The sequence below is a fragment of the Seriola lalandi genome, unplaced genomic scaffold, assembly GCF_002814215.2.
Source record: "Seriola lalandi dorsalis isolate HSWRI2012SDOR001 ecotype SW California unplaced genomic scaffold, Sedor1 jcf7180002054883, whole genome shotgun sequence".
NCBI classification, from domain to species: domain Eukaryota; kingdom Metazoa; phylum Chordata; class Actinopteri; order Carangiformes; family Carangidae; genus Seriola; species Seriola lalandi.
This window is the reverse complement of record NW_019525658.1, coordinates 1778106-1799132: the sequence shown is the minus strand read 5'-3', so window position 1 is coordinate 1799132 and position 21027 is coordinate 1778106. Positions and strand designations below refer to the sequence as shown.

Genomic DNA, 21027 nt, shown 5'->3' with positions numbered 1-21027 from the left:
GATCCTTGTCAGCCCGCCCCGGGTGTACTCAGGATGTGTGCTCCATTTGTTAGAGGAGAGGCTGGCAGTGACCCCCGTGGTGGGACAGGTTTCCAGACTGCAGATCCTGGTGTGACACGATTACTGAGGAATGCTTTGTATCTTAAACATATGGGGGACAGAGTCATGACAACCTGTGTTATCAGTAACCTGAATATTCATACACCAGGTTATCGATGTAGTATCATAAGGTTATTGATACAAACTGAGAGACATTCTCAGATATCTCAGAGTCTTATTCTGACTGAGCCTGATCTGATTGGTGGAGACTGTGAATCCCCTTGTTCCCAGCAGCCTCCGCTTTGTCTGACCCAGGAGCAGTAGACAGGATCAGCTGATCACAGAGCTCTGTAAGGGGACACTGCTGCCTAGTGGTTAGAGACTGATTATGCAGAAAGATCAAAACAGAGAAGCCAGATTCATGATCCGCCCATGACATTTAAAAAAAATCTTCAGAAGAAAGTAATACACAAAGTATAATGGACAAAGAAGAAGAAGAAGAAGAAGAACTGATTTTATAAAACTTGACTGAAGAGTCTTTTAGTTGTTAAATTATTTATGCTGAAACATTCCTGCACACACTTTCACGTGTTAGCTGGTACCTGTGATGCTTAATTGCAAAAACATCATATTTCATCAGCTGATTTGATGTTTCATATGTATGTGCAAAGTCACTGCAGCTGTATGACACATGTAGCAAAACTACAGGATCTCCCTTTGAAATGAGGAGTCAGTTTAGGCAAACTGGAAATATTCATGTAACACAACAGCACCTAAAAACTTAAAGAAGTACAGCAGGTGAGCAGATGTGCTTTGTTTTGTAATTTCGTACTGATGGTGTCAAAAAAGGGGGATGCCAAACACAAAGTCCAGTGTCCCCCAAAAATGAGGTTTGATTTTGCGTCTCACCTCTTTAACACAGGAAGCATAACGTCCTGTAGAGAAGCATAAAATTAAAGTGTGGAGATACTAGAAAAGAAGTTCATACAACATGCTGCCGGCCGTCATAGAGAGAGGCGATATGGTTTAAATATGGAGATAACTTCTCCCATGTTCAGACAGTCTCTCCTGGAAAACATTCATAGCGTTGACCTCAGTAGTCAGAAATAGTAGTGCATGTGTATGAGTTGTGGTTGTCAGGAGCATTAAAATCGACTATTTGTCCAGTTTTAATCAACAAGCTTTACAAGCTAATGTGGCCTGTGCTTGTCATTTAAAAGGTGGAACCATGTTTCTAGCCATCACTATCTGGGAGCAGTAGCTATTTGTATCACAATATTTCTTTTCTATAGCACCCTCTAGAGAACCACAATGGAAATAATGCTTCAGGCTTAATGTGGTTTCATCCTTGACTATTTGTAATGCATGTAATGACTGCAGTGCAGCGCTGTCTGTGTTTTTAATCCTCACATAAATTCATTCTGTCATTTGTCCCAGTCTGACTACAGCACAGGAGGAGGGAAGGGATACCCCAACTTTCTGGTAATGTGATATACACACACACACACACTTACACACACACATATTCTGACACATTCATTATTCTGTCAAAGATGAACTAAAGAACTTTAACATTAACTGAATGACTTGACATTAAACGAATTAAAGAGAATGACTAATTGGATCATTACAGTGTTTATGTGGCAAATAACATGTTGCCTTCAAAGCTGTTAACACAAGAACATGTTGTACTCAGACCCACTTCATCAACTCACAGAAATCCTAAGAGTGTAATTACAACCAATAATAAATTCTTCTGGGTGATTTTAATTTGAATTGGGATAATAAGTTAAAGAGAAAATATAGTTACAGACAAATATCACTAATCAGTTCAGAAAATGTTTCAAATACAAAACTAGACCAGATATTTACTGATAAACCAGAACGAATGACTAAAACTTTTCTAGTCCAAGCAAACTGCATTTGACAATGAAAAGGTTGGATTGAAATCTTTTATTGAATACTCATATAATGGACAAGGCAGAAGGAAAATGATTCTAAAAAATATTAATAAAGTTAAAAAGAGGGACCCAGATTGTTTATGGAGATCAGAGAGGAAACACAACACTGTTCCTGCGTCTGGTAGAAAAACTTATTTTCCTTATAGAAGATGCAGATCTCAACATGAGGGATTTTAGTTTCCACTACAATCACTTCATCTTTCGACCAAATCTCTCCACTTTAACAGGGACGCTACAACCTGGCAGAGCTAATCTAATGTAGACTTGTACTGTTGTCTTTCAGGGCGCTGTATATGAACAGCAACCAGTGTGCTCTGTGCTGAATAATCTGCTCTGTGTACAAACGTTCCTGATTTTAATTTGACTAACACACACGTGGAGTGTGTGTGTGCTTGTGTGACCTACTGCTGTGTATTATGTTTGATGAGTGCTGTTCTGTCGCTGCAGATGAAAATGAGCTTGAAGCCAACTCAGGTCAAATGCATCAAATAGTAACACTATGTTATTTACATTTACATGGTGACTCAAATAAAATAAATACAAATCAGCGACATGGGGACGAACTGTCCGTCAGCCGACATCTGACAGGTTTCCAGCACTGTTGAGAAACTGGAGTGTTGTTGGGGCCTACGGTGTTGTCAACTTCTCAACCACAGTATCGGTCGGATGTGAAAACACCGATTGCCATGGAAACGGTGAGGGACACTGAGGAGTTTACATGGAGACTGAATGTGGATGAATTCCACATGGGTTTCGTGAAACTGTGACATTGTCATGAAATAGATTTTTACTAGAGAGGATACAGATAACAACAGAGCAGCTCACACGCAGATGACTGTCATTATGGGCTGATGCTGGTAAAGTACTGTGGAGTTGTACATACACTAAATACTTTGTGTCTTTGGCTCCAATGTGATCGAACAGTTCAGTGACTCACAATAGATTTACTACAGACAGGTGATTCCAGGTGAGGCTCTCAAGAGTAGGGCAGATCACAGAGGTCCATTTTCTTATTGTAGATGATGGAGAACTCTTTGGAGAGCAGGTGGTGGAGGCTAATACCATCATGAATGTACACCCAGTTTTCACCTGTCCAGTCATAGCGCTTCGGTCCACTGCAAACAAGACAGCAGAGGAAATTCACTGACAGGCTGATGTTTCAGATCTCTCAGAAAAAAAGTTTATTTCCATGAGGCTGAGGACTTAGTTCATGAGTTCTAATAGTGATGGTTTCACATCTGTGTCTTTATTTTAACTTTGATTTAGTGTTTTAATTAAATATTGATATCATTTTGTGATATAAGGGTTTTAAAGTACATACGCTGCTAACTTGTCTACTGCACCACAGATACACTTACACTGTCACCCACGAGCATTACTGGACACACCCGGTATCTCCAGTTTGTGAATATGATTGGTCTAAAGTCACATGTCACCTCTAAATTTGTGTGCGGGTTCTCCATTGGTTGATATGTATATGACTGGTTGTCTCAATATAAAGTCATATCTCATTTAAATGTTGTCTGTAATGTGAAGAGACAAAAGCGAATGAAACATGTGATTGAAAAATCATTTTAGGGCGATGATAATTACAACATTTACTGTGAATGGTGAACATCACTGTAATAAAAGATGGCGTGAGCATGTTCCTGTTGAACATCAGAGACCACTGTACCGTGGAGCATTTCAAACACTAAGAGTTTTACACCTTCATCAACCATCACTGTGAGATTAAAATGTCCACCCACACTCAGCTGTTGTCCCAGCTGTCTGGACACAGAGCAGAGACCAACAGCTGTCTGGACAGCTCTGTGTGTAACCACAGCAGTGCAGTGGAGAGCAGGCAGCTGCAGACAGATGTTACTGTTAGAGAGGAGCTGAGGGTGGTGCCCGAGAACCACTCTGTGATGGTGTGACGTGTGTGAAAGGCATCTGGGTCATGTGTTCATTTTCCTCAAAACCATCAGGGGGTGGGGTCAGGGGTGGAGTCGGTCTTACCTGGTGGGAGAAGAAAGCCAGATCTGTTTGTTTGGTGTCTGTTTGTTGATGACATAGGTGCCGTGGTCCCCGCCCACCTTCACAGTCAGCACTCCACTCTGTGCATGGAACAAAGACAGAACACACACATTTAATAAACCAGTTCAACAACTACTGTAATGGAACAAAACACCTCCAAGTCACACAATCATCAACAGCAGTGATCTTCACACACTGATATCATTTAAGTTCTGTCCATTTCACACCAAATGATTTGTTATATATATTTTTTCCTTCACTGTCAAGTGGAGCAGTTCCATGATTTCCAGTTCCAGCGCAGAGCAGGAGTCGGGACATGACTGGGAACAGCTAAATACTCTGCACCTACCAACCCTTCTACAGCTCAGTGATGAACAGGTTGTGTCTCATTTGTTTCCTCGATACACAAAGAGAAATGTAGAAATGACTGTGATTATAGGGGGAGAAGACTGTTGAGCATGTTATCGTGTGGCTGACTGAAACCTCTGTAACAGGACGATGGATTAAGTTTGAAACAAGAGTGTAGAGCTGACTGCTGATTATTCCAGAAAGATTTACCTGCAGATTTATGCAGTGTCACAGCTCTCTGCGTTCTGCAGAGTGTGTGTGTGTGTGTGTGTGTGTGTGTGTGTGTGTGTGTGTGTGCGTGCGTGTTGCTTATGGCCCCATATGCCAGTGCAGCCAGTTGAAAAAGGGGGTCAGCTGCCAAGACTGAAACACTGGCCCATCAGTCAGACAGCAGAGACAGCTGTTCTCCAACGCAATGAATAAAAAAAAGACACACACGACTGGCTGCTTTATTAATCAGCCTCATGGACAACTGACAGGGAGGAGGAAGATGTTACAGGCGAGAGGGATGAAAGAATAAACAACCCCCCTAGAACAGAGACAATACTCTTACTGCAGCACATCAGCACAGCAAAAGCCCTGTTAGGAAATAAAGGGTTTCTGTCCACCGAAATGCAATAGGACTTTTAATTTGAAAGTGTTAACAGGTAACTAACAAACAGGAGCGGAAAATGAGGCATCTTAATAAAATACTGGTATGCCCAGTTCTACATATGAAATGGGGAGTTAGAAATAAAGACCTGTTACTTTTTCAGGTGAGGTAAAGGCCCCGCCCACTATCTGAGAAGATACAGTAGTTGAACACTGTTGTGGATCCACAGTAAACACACCCTGGTTATGTAAGAGGAACTGTTCATGCCATTTTGAAAGAGCAACAGCCAATGGGAAAAGTCCAACACTTGGCCGACCAATGTTGTAACGTCATCACTCAGTCAGTCACGGACATTTGCAGATGTAGTGCAGCCAAGAAAGACACACAACAGTCTTGAGTCATATGATCTGTGGTGTGGACACACACACACACACACACACACACACACACACACACACTTTTGACTTAAACTTAAAACACAGGTTATACATAATGCAGACAAGAACAAGAAGAGATGTATATGTTTATCTGCCCTCACGCATACTCTCCCACATACTTCACCCCTCCCTTCACCCACACACCTCTGTACTCAGGTGTGTCCCTATACATTTTTGACCACAAAACCCATACACATCTCCTTCTGCAGGCACATAATTTCAGGCACAATAAATTTCATTGAATCCAATTCCAACTCACTTTAAATTCAACTTTGACTGATCTGCTAGGGGGCTAATTGAATGTCAGGATTTGGGACTTGTGGGTCTTTAGTTTATAACCTGATAATAATCCGTATTCTGTTAAGAGTTGTAAGCAATTCTGGTAAGGAAACAGATGGACACCCCAAGTATATCAAAATATCGGCTATTTTTGCTCTTCTAGAAACATAGTAATTCCATGTATCTTCTCATTTTGTCGTATCCACTGACTCAAGGGTTCGATCAATTTTGCAAATAGGAGTGGGGAAATGGGGCAGCCCTGTCAGCATCTCCTTTATAATTCTAAAGTATATGATAATCCACCATTAATCCATACTTTAGCTGTTGGTTTGTAGTCCAGTGCTATCAGAATCCATACAATACCTTGAATAAAAAACACCAATCAACAGAGTCAAACACCTTCTCTGCGTCTAAACCCAGCAAGACCTCTTCTATATTAGTTTTGTTTATGTGGTTAATTACATGCAACGTCCGCCTAACAGTGTTTGAGTGTTTCTGGTGGATCAGCATCTGCTCTCAGCCTAGTCTTGCTCTTTTTGATCTGAACAAACTGGTCCGCCTCAAAATGTACCTGCAAGTTACATAAGTTTACTGTCTACCCACATAAATATCCCAGAGTGGTTGGACGCACAGTATTAGGGAATACATTATACTTACTACACATGTATACACTATTTACATTATTACTTCATAGGAATTCATATAACATCATCATGAAATTTCCTGCTTGTCAAAACATACTTGGCAAATACAGAAGTCCCTAACTAACTAACTAACTAACTAACTATCAGTCACTGATAGTTCACTTCTCATACTTTGTTCAGCAGCAAAAACGCTGTTACAAACAAGCTATTTCTACCACTCCACTCACTTCATTTATAGGACAGTTAACACCAGCAGAGCTTCAGGACTCAGAGGAGCCCAACACTACAGCACTGAAGCTGTGTATTTATCCATCTTCTGTCAAAGTGGCTGTTATGGAACACACTGAGGACACAGGTGAAGGAGAGGTCTGAGTGGTCTCAGACTTGTCACTTTGAATCCATTGCAGCTACTCTAGCTCATGCTGACCACACTGTGTATCAGTGACCAGGTTAGAGTCGCTCTCTCCACCGATATGATTTCTTAATCAGGGTAGAGGATTTGAGAAACCTGATTTCCCAAGTAGATTCGTCCTGGACCACACAGGTACCTCTGTATATTGGTCACCAGGTTTCTAATCAACTGATGTGTTATGCGCAGAACAGAGACTGAAGACAACACTGAGCAGGGGAGATCATAATATGTAGTGATGCATCCCCACATTTCAAATAACAGCACCCAATGTCGACCAACTGAAACCAACACAGAGACACACAGGCAGCCTCTTTCCATCCATCTATCCAATAAGAAACCAGGAGCAGAAGAGGAGTCTGATTACTGACCTGCTGCATGTATATGTGGATTTACAGTGACAAGGTTACTTCAGTGCATGAAACACTTCTCTGTTGTTTTTGGAGTTCTTCACACTCCTCATTACCAACGTGTAAAAAAGTAAGAACCATGATAATGAGCCTGTTGCCTTCTGCCCATCAGCCAATCACGAGTCAGTATCACTATCCTGTACCTGTGCTGCACAGAGACAGTGAACAGAGACGGACTCACAGAGAAGACGACGTCGTAGTCAGCTCCGGTGAAAGCTTCATCTGTAAGGTCCTCGAAGTAATCAGCCAGAGCATCCAGAGTCTCGTCCGCCAGCTTCTCGTACGCTGCTTCAGACAGCTCACTTCAACAGAGACACACAGTTACGCTTTAAACATCCACACCTGCAGTGATGCTTGGAGGAGGAGGAGGAGAGCTGTGGGTTACCTTATCTGCACAGGGGTGAGGTTCTCCAGCCTTGGAGTGGTCAGTTGGATGTTCCTCCTCCACTTGTCTCCACCAACTCTGCTCTCAAACCACTGACACAGAAAACCTGAGGTCAGATACTGAACACACACACACAAGGACTCACTGTTGAATTCCTCTCCGGACTCGTTTCTCTTCACTGTGTCTCTGCGGATGGTGGAAATCTGAATGTGACCTATCAGCTTCACCTGAAATACGTGACGCAGTGAATCGGTGTGAACCACGTGACCGGTATTTTAAATGCAATGTTGTTGTAAGTGGAGAAGCTCCCAACACTTTGTAAATCAGTATAAAACATGTTTAGTGTGTTGATCCTTGAATTGTGAAACTTGTGAACGGAGTCTGGCAGCAGGACTTACTCTGTTCGGCGGGTGACAGGTGACAGCGCGGCCCGGCAGCGTGTGCGTAGTGAACGAACGAAGCCCCGGGAGGTGAGACACGCTCGTGAGCTGGAATATAAACAAGACAGTGTGAAGTACTGATAATAATAACTGATAATAAATAATAAAAATAACGTGGCCCGGGGTCGGTGAGCTGAGCTGACAGTCAACCGGGGGATGGGGGGTGGGGGGGCATTCGTCACCTGGGGACAGAGGCTCCTCGAGCTCTGCGCCGTCGCCACGTGGAGCTGCGGGTTCACGAGGAGAAAAACGTGTGAAGAAAAACGAGGAACTCTAGTGAAGGACAACATGATGGACCGGACAACAGCTGGGTCGCCGTTGTTCCCTGTGTCTTGCGCTTCCTGGTGCTCTTCTTCCTTGTCCTCTGCTTATGTTTACTCTGCTTGTGTTTATTGGCCGGCTCCAGCGCCGCCTAGTGGACAGGAGTGTGTCTCCGTTAACAGACCGGGCGGAGCCATTTGTATAATATGTCTATGGGTGGAGCTGTTCAGGCCTGTTGTGGCCCTCATCCACCCAGGCAAGTCAGAACCTGGAGGATTTTAAAATATCAGCTCTTGTCAGACGTCAGTAGGTTTTGTTTCATTTCATTACATGGAGTGAAAATAGGTAAATCACAAATAAAACACAATTCACTCACACCTCATATTCCCCTGCACTTAAAAGACACAAATAGTTAATTATCTGAGTCTGATATTTGACAAAAATCCTCTTGTGACGCAGCAGGAAGTAGAACCACAGCCTGGAGGGCTGAACAGTGAACAGTCGGAGGTGATGAGGCCTCTGCTGAAGCTCTGTAGCTTGATATGAATTAATTGTACACTGTTGTGTCCAAGGATACATTTAAGTTCCCAAAGCACAGCATCGTTAGGTGTATGAAGTATGTATGAAGGTGCATGAAGGCTACTGTTAAAATGACTAATTCAAATAATCTAACAATCTGTAAGAATGAACAATGAAAAGTAAACAAAAAACAGGTTGACGACACAAACTGTACAGTTTGAATGTGGATTCTTTTTAGCACTCAAAGTGTTTGTTAAACTAGTGTTATTTAAACAGACCACGGCCGTCACACTCTTTACATCCTGATCTACAGTGACCCGTGTGTTCACATGAACCTCCCCTGTACCTCAAGTGTTTAAGAGGAGAACAGAGGTGTGTCTGTCAACTCCTGCCAAACTTTAGACCAGCCCACTTCCAATATTATTCATGAATCTGCTCTGCAGCGTCCTACCAGGGCTGAGCCAATCAGTGTGCTCACAACTGGTGAGATGTGCTGGGCCCTCATCTGATTGGACAGCAGCTTCTCTGGTGAGGGCTGTGCACTGAGAGATCAGTGGAGGATTTCTGACTGAGACCTCTGCTGAGCAGCGTGTGGAGGGAAAGTTAAAGCTGTGTAATCTGATTAGAAGTATAACTTTCACTAACCTACAGCTGTCACTCATTGATTAGACTCTTCTGCTAAAACAGTGAAGCTGGCTTCAGCAGGGTGACTGAGATCTCACTGCAGTACACGTTTAACATCTTAATGCTGGATCTGGTTCAGTTTCTGTATGTTTTGTACCATATTCTTTAATAGTTACAATGTTTTGTAAGGAGATGTTGACCGTCTTCTAAAGCTGTAGTGTTTTAGATTCTCTCAATATCTGTCACTCTCACATCCAGACATTGGTTTTCATTAGTTCCTCTACTGAAGTGAATGCAGACTGATTAGTATTTATGGCACAACAATAATGTAAATGAACATATAGATAGATTATGTCATTAGTGCTTAAATGGTTAAACATTAATTTGTCACAGCATAAACAGGAACAATTAGAAACACCAGGCAAAGAACTTGAGCAGGGCCAGAATAAATTGACAGGGGCCAAAATCAAACTGTGGGCCCCCAGTCAGCCTCCCTGTCTCCCTCTCTGTGCTTTGTGTGTGTCTTAGCTGTGTTAGTGTGAAGTGAATTAGTGTGTTAATTTTACCATGTAAGCACCATATAAAGTGAAATAATAATGAATACTTTTTATTATTATGCATCAATGTGTGCTGATAAATATTACTATATAAGAAATAATCACTGGTAATAATAAATAATTATAAATCCCTACATCTGAACCTGTTTACAGGACAGGACAGGTGTCATTAGTCAAGGCCAACGGTGCATTTACTGTCATGTAAATTCAATTTTCCAGCTCATGACAGAGCAGTAATCAAAACAGGACAACCTGTCACTCTAAAGTCCTTTTGTGTTTATTACAAAATATATCCAGAACCTCCGCCTGTCTGCTGGTTCAACAGGAAAACTCACTGTCAGTGAATTCATTTCACACGTCTGCAGCATGTTACTCTTGAAGCATCAGCACTGTGCTAATGCAGTTAAAAACACAGACTGATTGATGCCACTGTCACACACACACAGTGACAACACAACTTTGTGTTGATTAGAAGCAGACATTATTAATGAATTACAGATGCAACTCAAGCAGACGTTTAGTCACTTCATCTCCACAGATAACAAACACACACACACACACGCACACGCACGTTTGTAAGCTGGTGGGTCGTAGAGCTACTGCAGGTGGGCAGTGAGAGGTCATTTACAATAAATAAATAAATTGTTTTCAATTTTTAATTTGGTAATTAAGTTTGAAATGCGCATAAAATATCCATGAGTCAATATTTAAATAAGAAAAAGTAAAACAAAGTTATGGAAGTAAATTATTGATCTGGCCCTGTTTCTTATATCTTGTCATTGGTGGGAAAACAGTTCAAATGGAGCGGTGACTGTCATATTTTCTCTTTGCTTCATGCTGATGTTATGTTGGATATTGTGAAACTGTATTTATAAGTGTTTTATTATCCAGCGTCAAACAGCCAGGATACAGGCTCAACAATTCACTGTGATTTAATTAGTTACTTAACTAATTGTTATGTGTATATAGATGGATTATTAACCTGCAGAATTGTTCTGTTTATAAAACAAAAAATATGTATCAGGAAACACTTAATCTTAGTATCGTGAGTTGTGTTGTCATTAAAGGTTTGGGTGGGCCACAGAAGATGAGCGTATTTAAATTGGGCTGTGGCATTCTGGGAAGTCAGGGAATGGCCAGCCTAATGATTTGTTGTATGTCCTATCAGCAGTACAGACACAGTCCTGAGATTTTCTCACCTGTTCTGTACCTGCAGATAAACTCAGCCTTTAATAATCATCAATAATCGTTCACATATTTATTCTTTCCTGATGTCGGTCCAGTGATGCAGAATCTGTAGTGAGCAGCAATGATCTTCAGTTTTCACACACATTCAACAGACACCTTCACTTTTTAAGGCAGGCACACACTGTGCGACTTTGGGCCGCCCGGGACCAAAGATGATGGGAAACAAACTTGGGTGATGTGTTTGGTCGTGGTCCAGCGTCACACTGAGAGAGATTCAAAGATGCTGCTGTGACCTACGTCTACAAACCAACCAATAGGATGAAATTATGAAATACTTCTCCTAACCCAACTCCCTAACCCTATCTCTAGGTCCTACGTTTGCCTTTTTTTCCCTCACCACACCCGGGTCCAGATTCTCCTCCGCTTCTTTTTGGATTTTTTTCCCCATACAATACAAATCACTATTAATCCAATCTAATCGATTTGTGCTAAGCTTCATTGTTTACCACCATAGCGATGCAGATGGATGACGCTCACTGATATAAACATTAATCTTGTCTATTGACTTGTGCCATAGCTGCTGATTCAGGGGTTAATCATCCTACATTCCACATACATCAGCCTTGATGTTGTAGCCATGTTTATTAGACCCATGTTGCACAGTGTGACCTGCAGTAAACTTATAGTCTGTGTACAGTCTGCAGGCTCCTTTAGGTATCAGTGTTTCTGTGTTCACGGTGCTCGTTTGGTGACTGGAGAGCTTGTTTCATCTGAACCCAAAAGCCTAACGACATTCTTAACCTTGGAAATGAAAGAAGCCAGTAATTAGCTGCTTCTAGCTCCATAAGACATAACCAGATACATTTATATTTCCCACAGAACAGTCCCATTAGCTTGAATGAATCCTTTTCATAGCCAGCATAGAGATTGGTCACATGATACTCCTGTGTCACTCAGAGAACGTCTGAGGTCTGTTCTTTCATTGATGAATGATTAGTCTTTTTCAGATTGTCCATAGATTCCTGAAGTTACTGCTCCTGCAGGAGGCCACACTGCTCTCAGGACGCTTTCCTGCTGCAGGTTCCTGGAGTCTCCTGGAGATTCACCTTGGACCTGCAGACAGGACAGTAACATCGTCTTAGACCATCAAGGTTGTGTGTCACATGCATACTGGTTTTATATTTTTTTTTATAAAATGGCATCTGGGGGGAATTAGTTAAGGCTTTAAATGGTTTGACTGATGTAACATGTAAATGTATATGTCCCTGAAAAACAAACAAAGTAGACCTGCAAGGCTTAAACGTGGTTTGACCCACACTAGATTGTCTGCTGGAGTTGATAGTCACTGTAAACTTTGTGTGACTCTTTAGGGTCTGGCATGTGCTGAACTTTCGGATTTTTGTGTAGACCTGTGAATGGCTCACAGACAAAACTGAGTCATGTAAATGAAGGTTCCTGGCGCTTACCTGTTGTGTGTCATGTGACTCTTGACCAGGTGTCCAGCCGCCAGGGCAGCCATCAGAGAGAGCTCTCCGGCCAGCACGGTGGCACATACCACCCTGGCCAGCTGCCGGGCGTTCTCCCCTGGACAGTCTTGACTGGCTCCCTGCACACCCAGCATCTGCGGGCACACACACACACACACACACACACACACACACACACACAGACACAGGCACAGAGACACACACACGCACAGGCCTGTTAAAGCTGCAGTAACTGATTGTTTTGTCCACTAGCAGAAACAATTTGTGTGTGTGTGTGTGTGTGTGTGTGTGTGTGTGTGTGTGCGTGTGTGTGCCTTTGTGTGTGTGCCTGTGTGTGTGTATGTACCTGGAGGCAGGCTTGCTGGGGGGGTAGGTTGGTGCCTCCTCCCACAGTGCCCAGCTCTATAGAAGGCATGGTGCAGCTGATATACAGATCCTCTCCTGTTGGTCCTGATGCCTCCATCAGGGTGATGCAGTTACTGCTGCCCACTGACTGGGCTGGATCCTGCAGGACAAACACACACACACACACACACGCACAGATTTCATGATTTAGCCCTCACTATGCACATACAGTGAAATAAAGTGATGCAGAATATTTCCTGAGAACTACTCCACCTGTCCACAAGCGATGTAGATGGCAGCCACCAGGTTGGCTGCGTGAGCGTTGAATCCACCGATGCTCCCTGCCATGGCGGAGCCCACCAGGTTCTTACTGATGTTCACCTCCACCAGAGCTTGTGTTGTCGTCTTCAACACCTGCAGTGAACGAGTGAACATGAGTCTGCTGAGGTAAAGTTAATGTGAGCTTCTGTAGGATGAGTCTGATGGAGGGAACTTGTTCTGAATTAACTCATATAAAACTCAAACGGTTGATTTTAGCAGATTGTGAAATGGGATCCAGATTGATGTGTAATGTTTTTTCAGACATGTTACTGAGACTGAATACAGGCTTCTGTCCCTCTGTGCTGAGCTGCAGTGTAGAGACAGTTATCGTACTAAAAAGATTTTAGAGGATGCTCAGGAACTTTCTCCTCCATCTCTCTACTGACAGTGCACTGGACCTTTTCACAGGAGGAATGATTACAGCTGAAGCAGTTCGAAGGGGCTAACAGCAGGACCCTTTAATACTGGACACCTCATTCTAAAACATGTGAGAAGTCAACACTCTGAGTCCTGGCTCCTCCTACCTCTCTGACCACTTTAGCGGGGATGGTGGCTTCACAGACGGCAGACTTGCCCCTGCCTTCGATCCAGTTGATGGCGGCTGGTTTCTTGTCAGTGCAGTAGTTTCCGCTGACAGCCACCACCTGCAGGTCTGGGAAGTTCTGCTGCAGTCTGCTCAGAGCCTGCTCTGTACCCTGCAGGTAGGCCAGGTGTGAACCATCATACATGAGTCTCACACTAGGATGGAAACTCTCTATCTGAATCTCAAATGTACACACACACACACACAGTTACCTTAGAGATCATATTCATTCCCATGGCATCTCCAGTCTTGGAATGGAAGCGGATGTACAGATTTCTTCCAGCCAAACCAACCAGCATCTTCTGCAGCCGAGCAAACCTGCCACAACAACCACACAAAAAACAACATGTAGACACAGACACTGAGCCATACTTTTAGTCCTGTCCGTACCAGGTTCGTGTTTTACCTGCTCGTGTTGTCAAAGGCTTCTTTGATGGCATGAAAACCGTCTGTGCTCTCCAGCCAGGCCTTGACCTCTGCAGCCTGGCAGGCGGAGGGCAGCCTCACCACGGGTCCTCGAGTCATGCTGTCAGCCAGAATGCGACTGCTGGCTCCACCTCCCAGCTGCAGCATATTTTTAGTTTTAGATATCTGAATGACCAATGCTGTCATTTTTTTCTGAGCACTTTCAGAATATACACAGGGGCAAAGTTTCCTATTTCTACCTCATCATTCCTAATTTATACATTTTAAAGGTCAAGTAAAACTCACTTTGTCTGATATTGACGTGAGATTTCAAAGCAACATGTGAAACGGACACGGTTATACCTGGAGCAGGTGAACTAGAACTTACAAACTGTGTCAACAGTAAATAGAGAACTGATCTGATCTGGAGACAGCAGCTGGATATTTGTAGTTAGCTATTTTGTCCTGTAGGAAAACAACAATCCGACACTCACAGCAATTGCTCGACAACCACGGTTGGTGCTGGCAACCAAGCAGCCCTCTGTAGTTGCCATGGGAACCTGGAAATGCTTCCCATCCAGATGCAGCGGTCCAGCCACGCCCACTGGTACGGGCATGTAGCCAATTACATTCTCACAGCAGGTGCCCATAACCTGGGAAACAGGAAGTATGTTACAGAGAGGACGGCAGTGTGTGTGTGTGTGTGTGTGTGTGTGTGTGTGTGTGTGTGCGCACGCACCTTGGAGTAGTCGTAGTGTGTGTATGGCAGAGAGGAAAGCGCAGAAGGAGAGGGCAGCTTTGAAGAGATCATCTGTCTCCGGATGGCCACTCCTCTCTCTGGCCTCTCCATGGTGGCCTCCAGTTTGTACGCTGGGATGTGTTTGGAGTTGACCAGCAGCATCACCTCAGCATCACTCAGGAAACGAGGCCCCAACTGCAACACATGCAGCCATTTACTGTTCACCGTGTAGTGTGGTCAGACAGGAGGACGGATCTTTACTGAGACTGACTATACAGATTATAGATTATAGATTATAACAATCGCTGTGTGTTTACAAACATTTACTGTAAACACGGTGATGCTTGTTGCCGTGGATTCAATTTAATATTAGAGCAATAAATCTCATGCAAGTTGATTCTACATTAAATATATCTGTCTATAGTGAGCCAGCTTAGTTTCTCTGTCTCTGGTAGATGCTCATCTACCAGAGATAATGTATATTGTAATTTGGTGCTATACAAATAAATTTAAATGAATTTAAGAACCTATAAACACCATCTCACACTATCCTGGGAGACTCAGGTGAGCTGACTGCACAGAGGCCAAAGACAGCCAGTGGACTCACTGCAAGTGTATTTTCTATTGGCGTCATGCTCTAATTGGTTGAGCCTCAAAGAGATACCACAGTGACTAATCTCATTAAAGCCTAGTAAGATCAGACAACTTCCTCAAATCCTGCAGTCTGATTGGTGGGATGTGATCCCACGACCCACACAGATACCTGAGGGAGCTGGGAAGTGGGTGGAGGTGAGGAGGTTAGCTGAGTTAGCTGTATTTATGTGTGATGTCTTACCTCAGGGTTGTTCAAGATGGCCACACATTGGTCCAGGTCTCTAGGGTTTGTGGGGAGGCTCGGCTGAGCAGCGTCAGATTTGAGCTCTTCCTCTTCATCCCCCATAACAAAGAGGCTCTTTGGCTGGGGATCTGCAGCTGGGGTGGACAGGGGCCGGATAACCTCATCTAAGGAAACAAGTTAGAGTTAGAAACCACAATGCTACACAATGCTGCTTCAACATCATCACTGAGTCCAGACACACCTTTCTCTGCCTTGATGGAGACCATGGCAGCCATGTTGTGGGTGGGGGCGATGGGGCAGGGAGCCGGCGGCTCCTTCCTGCAGCAGGTCTCGGTGGGCCGTCGCAGGGCCAGGCCAGGGGCAGACATAGTGATGGGGTTCTTTAGTGACAGCGTAGACTCCATCTCAACCTGCTCGAAGAAGATATACTTGATCGCCAACAGAAGGGCCAAGGCCAGGCAGATGACCTGCTCTATGTCCATGGTGATCATCCTGCAGCAGGAGAGGGACAGTTTCCTTTAGGTCTCACACAAACATAATCATGAAATAACAGTTTGATAGCTCAACATAAAGAAATGCTGGCAGCCATGTTATTTCTCATCCCAGTATGACCACAGTACACTCCAGTCAACCAGTGACCAGTCGGGTCAGAGTCTGATGCTGACCTCATTCCACATCCAAGAAGAGCAGACATTTCTACCACAACTTCATCTACTTCCAGTGGACACAGCGAGAAAGTCTGCAGGGGTCAAAACTGCAGCAGCAACATTACAGACAGGACTGTCTGCAACCCCAAGGCCCTACTGCAGCCGGTGTCCAGAACACATTCACTGTCATCATCAGATGTTGATCCTGAACACCACGTTCTGACCACAGATTTGTTCTTCACACCACAACCTCCTCTCACAACTAATGTTCTAAAGCAATACAGGGCAGCTGTCACATGCACACAGACATGCAGTCAAGCAGATCAACAGCCTCACCTGGTGAGGTAGAAGTGCCAGAGCGGTTTCTCTGGCTCGATCCTCCTGGGTGAGAGGTGGTCCAGCTCCATGCCGACCTGTGGCATGCCCACTGTGGTGTTGATGGACAGGGGCTCGGCGATCCAGCGGCTGTGGGCGTGAACCATCACCAGGCCTAGAGACTGCACATGGAGTAGAGAGCTGCTATCACATGGTGTTCAGATGAAAACAGAGAAACACAAGAAGGTGGAGAGGTGTTACCATGATCATCTTGACTCTCTGGGTCACAGGGTTGGGTTTGTTGTCCTCCTCCTCCTCCATCACTCTGGAGAAGTGGCTCAGCTGCCAGATAGGATGGCCCTCCTGACTCTCACGGGACAACTACAGGAACAAACGCAATACGGTCAGTCAGACCGACATTGACACACACAAATACACACTTACAACCGCAGACTGCAGCCTTACCTCCAGCACCAGTGACACGCATGCAGGGAAGAAGGTCATGAACACAAAGTAGTTGGCCAAGACAGACATGCAGCCGAAGCAGCACATAATTTCCAGCTGCCGCACACCTGAAAGACACAAACAGATTCTCAAGCACAATTCACAGGAAAAGGGCCAGGAAACAATCAGAGAGCCACCTCATTACACCTCATTCAAAGGATAAATGGAGCTTCACTTGGCAGGGAGTACCTGACATGGTTCCCACTCCGATCACTAAGCACTCCACCAGGGCGTCCAGAGTGAAGGTCGGTCCCAGCACTGCCATGCCACGAGCAATGTTGTCCCTCACTTCATCCTGAAAGAGTTAGAGTGAAATAAGCCAGTCAGTTGCATCTCTCTCTCTCTTTCTCTCTCTCTCTCTCTCTATATATATATATATATATATATGATAAGTGAATATTTCTTCAAACCTGGGAACTGGAGCTCAAAGCGAACTTGGCAAGAGCACATGCTTTGGAGAGGTCAATGAGAAGCAGGAAGAAGGGCAGAGCCTCACTGAAGGACAGAGCAGAGCAATCAGCTGGAGCTTTCAACAGAGACACTAAGAGAGGACAGTATGAGGAGTGCGTCCTTACTTGAGGCCTGTGAGCTCTTTGTCAAGAAAGTGAATGACCACTGTGCTGAAGACGAAGCTGGAGAATATGGTGAAAAGGCCGGCAATGCCTGAAAGAGAGGATGAGATTTTTTTTATTTATATCTTGACAGGTCAGAGGATGTGCTCCCTCTACAGACCCGTCTGTGACATCTTATCAACATGTGACCATCAATAATTTACCTAAAATATACTTGGATCCCAGCTGTCTCAAGTTCTGGAACTGGAAGTAAATATAGACGATGGCGATGCAGCGTGTGATGGTGAGGATGATGATGTCACTGCTCAGTATTTGCTATGAAAAGAGAAGATCGCAGACTCTCATTAGAAATAATAGCAATACCTACAGGCAGAGCTGGACACACTGACTCTCATATCTGGAAGGTCAATAAAAGGCTACAGCCAGGAGCTGGTTAGCTTAGCTTAGCACAAAGATTCAAGACAGGCAGAAACAGCTAGCCTAGCTCTGCCCTAAGGTGACAAGATCCACCCACCATCATCCAACACAAGGAGCTGAATGCTGGTCTCAGTTCTGAAATAGTACTAACTGTTCTGCACTGATTACAACTTATACAGAAACTGTAAAATGTGATTGTCAAATAAAATTGTTTGACAATTTGAAATGTCTGTAGAACTGTATGATACACTGTGAGCTGTATGATATACTATAAAGGTGTATGATATACTGTAAAATTGTATGTCAATGAAGGCTTCAGCCAATCAGGACAAAGCTCTGTCGTCCATCAGGTTAGTGTTAGGGTTAGTATGGGGTAGTTAGGTGCTAAAAACCAAAATGTGTGTTTATCACAGTAATGACGATATTACAAAATCCATAATATCCAGAACATGACATGACATGCACACACGCACGCACACACACACGCACACACAGCTATTTACTTTACTCCATACTTCAGCTATTTCAGGATGCAGTCCTGTCAGATGGGATGAAGATATGTATTTACTAGCTCTCTTAGGAAGTTATGCAGCAGCAGGTTCATAGCTAAACAGTGAAGACACCAGGAAGTGATGAGGTGCTAGATGAAAAACAAAGGTAGGGTGTGCACCCTGGAGTACACCAGATGGCAAATTATCTGGCAGTTGTTGTCATGTGTTGGTCTGAACTAATGAAATCATCGTCATCCCTCCAGCCGAGATCAAAATCTAAATAAGATTCATCATGCTTTCTAGGATCTATAGCTGTGGGTCGTAACAATGGATATCAATTCTAAATGATAAGGACACTAAGTCAGAGCTGTGCGGTTGGTCAAAGGATCCATATACTTTCAGTGTGACATATAGTCTGAAGTGCAGGTGGAGAGACAGTCCTGAGGCGGTTTCAGGCTGGGACTGTGGTCTACTTCACGCTGTGTGGTACAGTACTACAGTCTCATCTCACTGACTCACCTCTTCTGTTTTGGGGCAGTCAAAGTTCCAGCCACAGATCTGGTCATTGCCAGTGAACATGTTCATGGACATCATACAGATGGTGAGAGTGACTGTGCCAACAATCACCTCCCAGGGGTGGGAGGCCACCAGGAGGCCATGCATACGGAACAGACGGGTCAGCATGGTGGAGCAGGGCTGCCAAACAAGTAAAGTAACGTAAACTGGAAGAAGACACTGTTCAGCTTGACACAGGTGTCACTACAGGAAAACAACATGATCACAGGAAACACAACCACAATCAATAATCAATTATTAGATATAGAGGAATAAAACTGATACATATGTGTTATTGCAGTAATACAGTTCTTACAGATAATCATTCAACCAGAAGTCTGTTAACCTACTCTCACTTTTTGGTACTTTGAGCTTTCACATAAATATTATTCTGAATGCAGGATTTATAACAGAACAAATACAAACTAGGACATTAGACAAACCAACACAAACATCAATAACAACATAATCTATGATCTATGATCTATAATCACCTGTCTGGCCTCAGTTGTGATAATTCGTTTTAAGAAACGTTTAAGTTACAACGTTACTGTTACAATCTGTGTGTATTATTGTCACGTTCTGAGTGACTGCTCCAGATCGAAGCAGCGGTACACGTTAATAAACAGTCAGTTTTTGGCATCACTGTTAGGAATGCCACCGGCTGCCGCCGGTCTGTCATGTCTGCTGAACTCGTTTCCGCAGCGGCTGAGATGCGGCTCCGCTCATCGTCTATTCCTGCCATCATCCATCAAACTGAGCCGTCAGTGCGGCCCCTACATGCCTCTGTATACACAGGCGACATGACATTAACATGAAGCGAAGAGAAGACTGACTTACCGTTGGCAGGTGGAGGACGAGAGACTGACTGCAGACGGGCACAGACACTTTGAGCGGCTTCAACAGCTCACGGAGGACCGATGGAACGATGGCACGCTACTACATCATCCGACACTTCAGCCAATCACGTCGGTCACCTGCTTCACGAACGCTTTATCCACGCCCCGTTTCCTAGGCGACGCCTGTAATAGGGCGTGGCCAGGGAGAGGACGCCTAATCTCACCACCACTGTTTAGCTGTGGTCCGTGAGCGAGCGGGTGCTGGTGCTGCTGGCCTACTGAGAACGGCAGGCCCGCCGCGGGAACGAGCCCAGCTAAAGCGGAAACGATCGGACCTTGTACTGATTTGAAAGACAGAGTATAATGATACAGCATTCTTTAACCAGTTCATCAGTGATAAGTTAAATCTGTAGATGATGACTGAGTGACTGAGTGATTATTCGGCAGAGCTTATTTGTTGCTGCTGAGTTTTTTTTTCGTTCGTTTTTATAAGCCTACATGTAGCCTATGAAAATGATTAAATTATGTTACCCACATTATATTTTCTTTTTTTTTTTATCTTAATACTCATGTAATATTAATCGGAACTAAAAACACAGGATACAAATATTGAAAATGCACCTGTTTGTATTTCAGACATAATTTCATTTTGACCTAACAGCTAAAACATTTCTTGAGAGGTGTAATCAGCAGGATCCACTCTTACACTCGTCACAGGTAAAACTGAGGAATCAAACACTGCTGTCAACATTTTATTTGATCAACTGTGACTGAGTGAGTCTTCCAGGTTTAAAGATCTCACTGCAGAGCAAATAACTAAAATGTTGTGTTGTGCCTAAAACACATTGATCCAGAACTGA

The 21027-nt window shown here is 43.9% G+C and overlaps 2 protein-coding genes across 3 annotated transcripts; both read right to left on the bottom strand.

Annotated features, from left to right (window-relative positions):
• Positions 1-1977: 1977 nt before the first annotated feature.
• On the bottom strand, positions 1978-8338 carry fxn (frataxin). 2 transcript variants are annotated; one of them, XM_023397728.2, is made up of 6 exons: positions 8143-8338; positions 7919-8008; positions 7521-7639; positions 7317-7437; positions 3999-4096; positions 1978-3115 (listed from the first exon to the last, which is right to left on the bottom strand). In XM_023397728.2, exons 1-6 carry the CDS (start codon positions 8248-8250, stop codon positions 2977-2979), a joined length of 675 nt encoding a protein of 224 aa, XP_023253496.1. In that variant the 5' UTR covers positions 8251-8338; the 3' UTR covers positions 1978-2976. The 2 variants fall into 2 exon arrangements, with proteins under 2 accessions (XP_023253496.1, XP_023253497.1); XM_023397729.2 differs by having other exon boundaries at positions 7521-7612; positions 8143-8336.
• A 2826-nt stretch (positions 8339-11164) lies between these two features.
• On the bottom strand, positions 11165-20325 carry hmgcra (3-hydroxy-3-methylglutaryl-CoA reductase a). Its single transcript, XM_023397727.2, has 20 exons — positions 20169-20325; positions 19293-19469; positions 18069-18180; positions 17869-17956; positions 17704-17788; positions 17483-17588; positions 17255-17361; positions 17051-17170; positions 16811-16971; positions 16069-16319; positions 15825-15991; positions 14990-15184; positions 14745-14903; positions 14252-14409; positions 14058-14163; positions 13787-13957; positions 13215-13355; positions 12943-13101; positions 12576-12730; positions 11165-12222 (listed from the first exon to the last, which is right to left on the bottom strand). The coding sequence occupies exons 2-20, from the start codon at positions 19455-19457 to the stop codon at positions 12168-12170; spliced, it is 2661 nt and encodes an 886-aa protein (XP_023253495.1). The 5' UTR covers positions 19458-19469; positions 20169-20325; the 3' UTR covers positions 11165-12167.
• Between the last annotated feature and the right edge of the window lie 702 nt (positions 20326-21027).

Excerpts from the sequence above, each read along its gene's own strand:
- hmgcra (XM_023397727.2), bottom strand. The coding sequence starts at position 19,457 with ATGCTGACCCGTCTGTTCCGTATGCATGGCCTCCTGGTGGCCTCCCAC. Across the intron at positions 17,957-18,068 it reads GGGATCCAAGTATATTTTAG|GCATTGCCGGCCTTTTCACC; the intron begins GTAAATTATTGA and ends CCTCTCTTTCAG. Across the intron at positions 16,972-17,050 it reads AGAGAGTCAAGATGATCATG|TCTCTAGGCCTGGTGATGGT; the intron begins GTAACACCTCTC and ends CTCCATGTGCAG.
- fxn (XM_023397728.2), bottom strand. The coding sequence starts at position 8,250 with ATGTTGTCCTTCACTAGAGTTCCTCGTTTTTCTTCACACGTTTTTCTC. Across the intron at positions 4,097-7,316 it reads ACTACGACGTCGTCTTCTCT|AGTGGAGTGCTGACTGTGAA; the intron begins GTGAGTCCGTCT and ends TTCCATGCACAG. Across the intron at positions 3,116-3,998 it reads TGGCTTTCTTCTCCCACCAG|TGGACCGAAGCGCTATGACT; the intron begins GTAAGACCGACT and ends TCTTGTTTGCAG.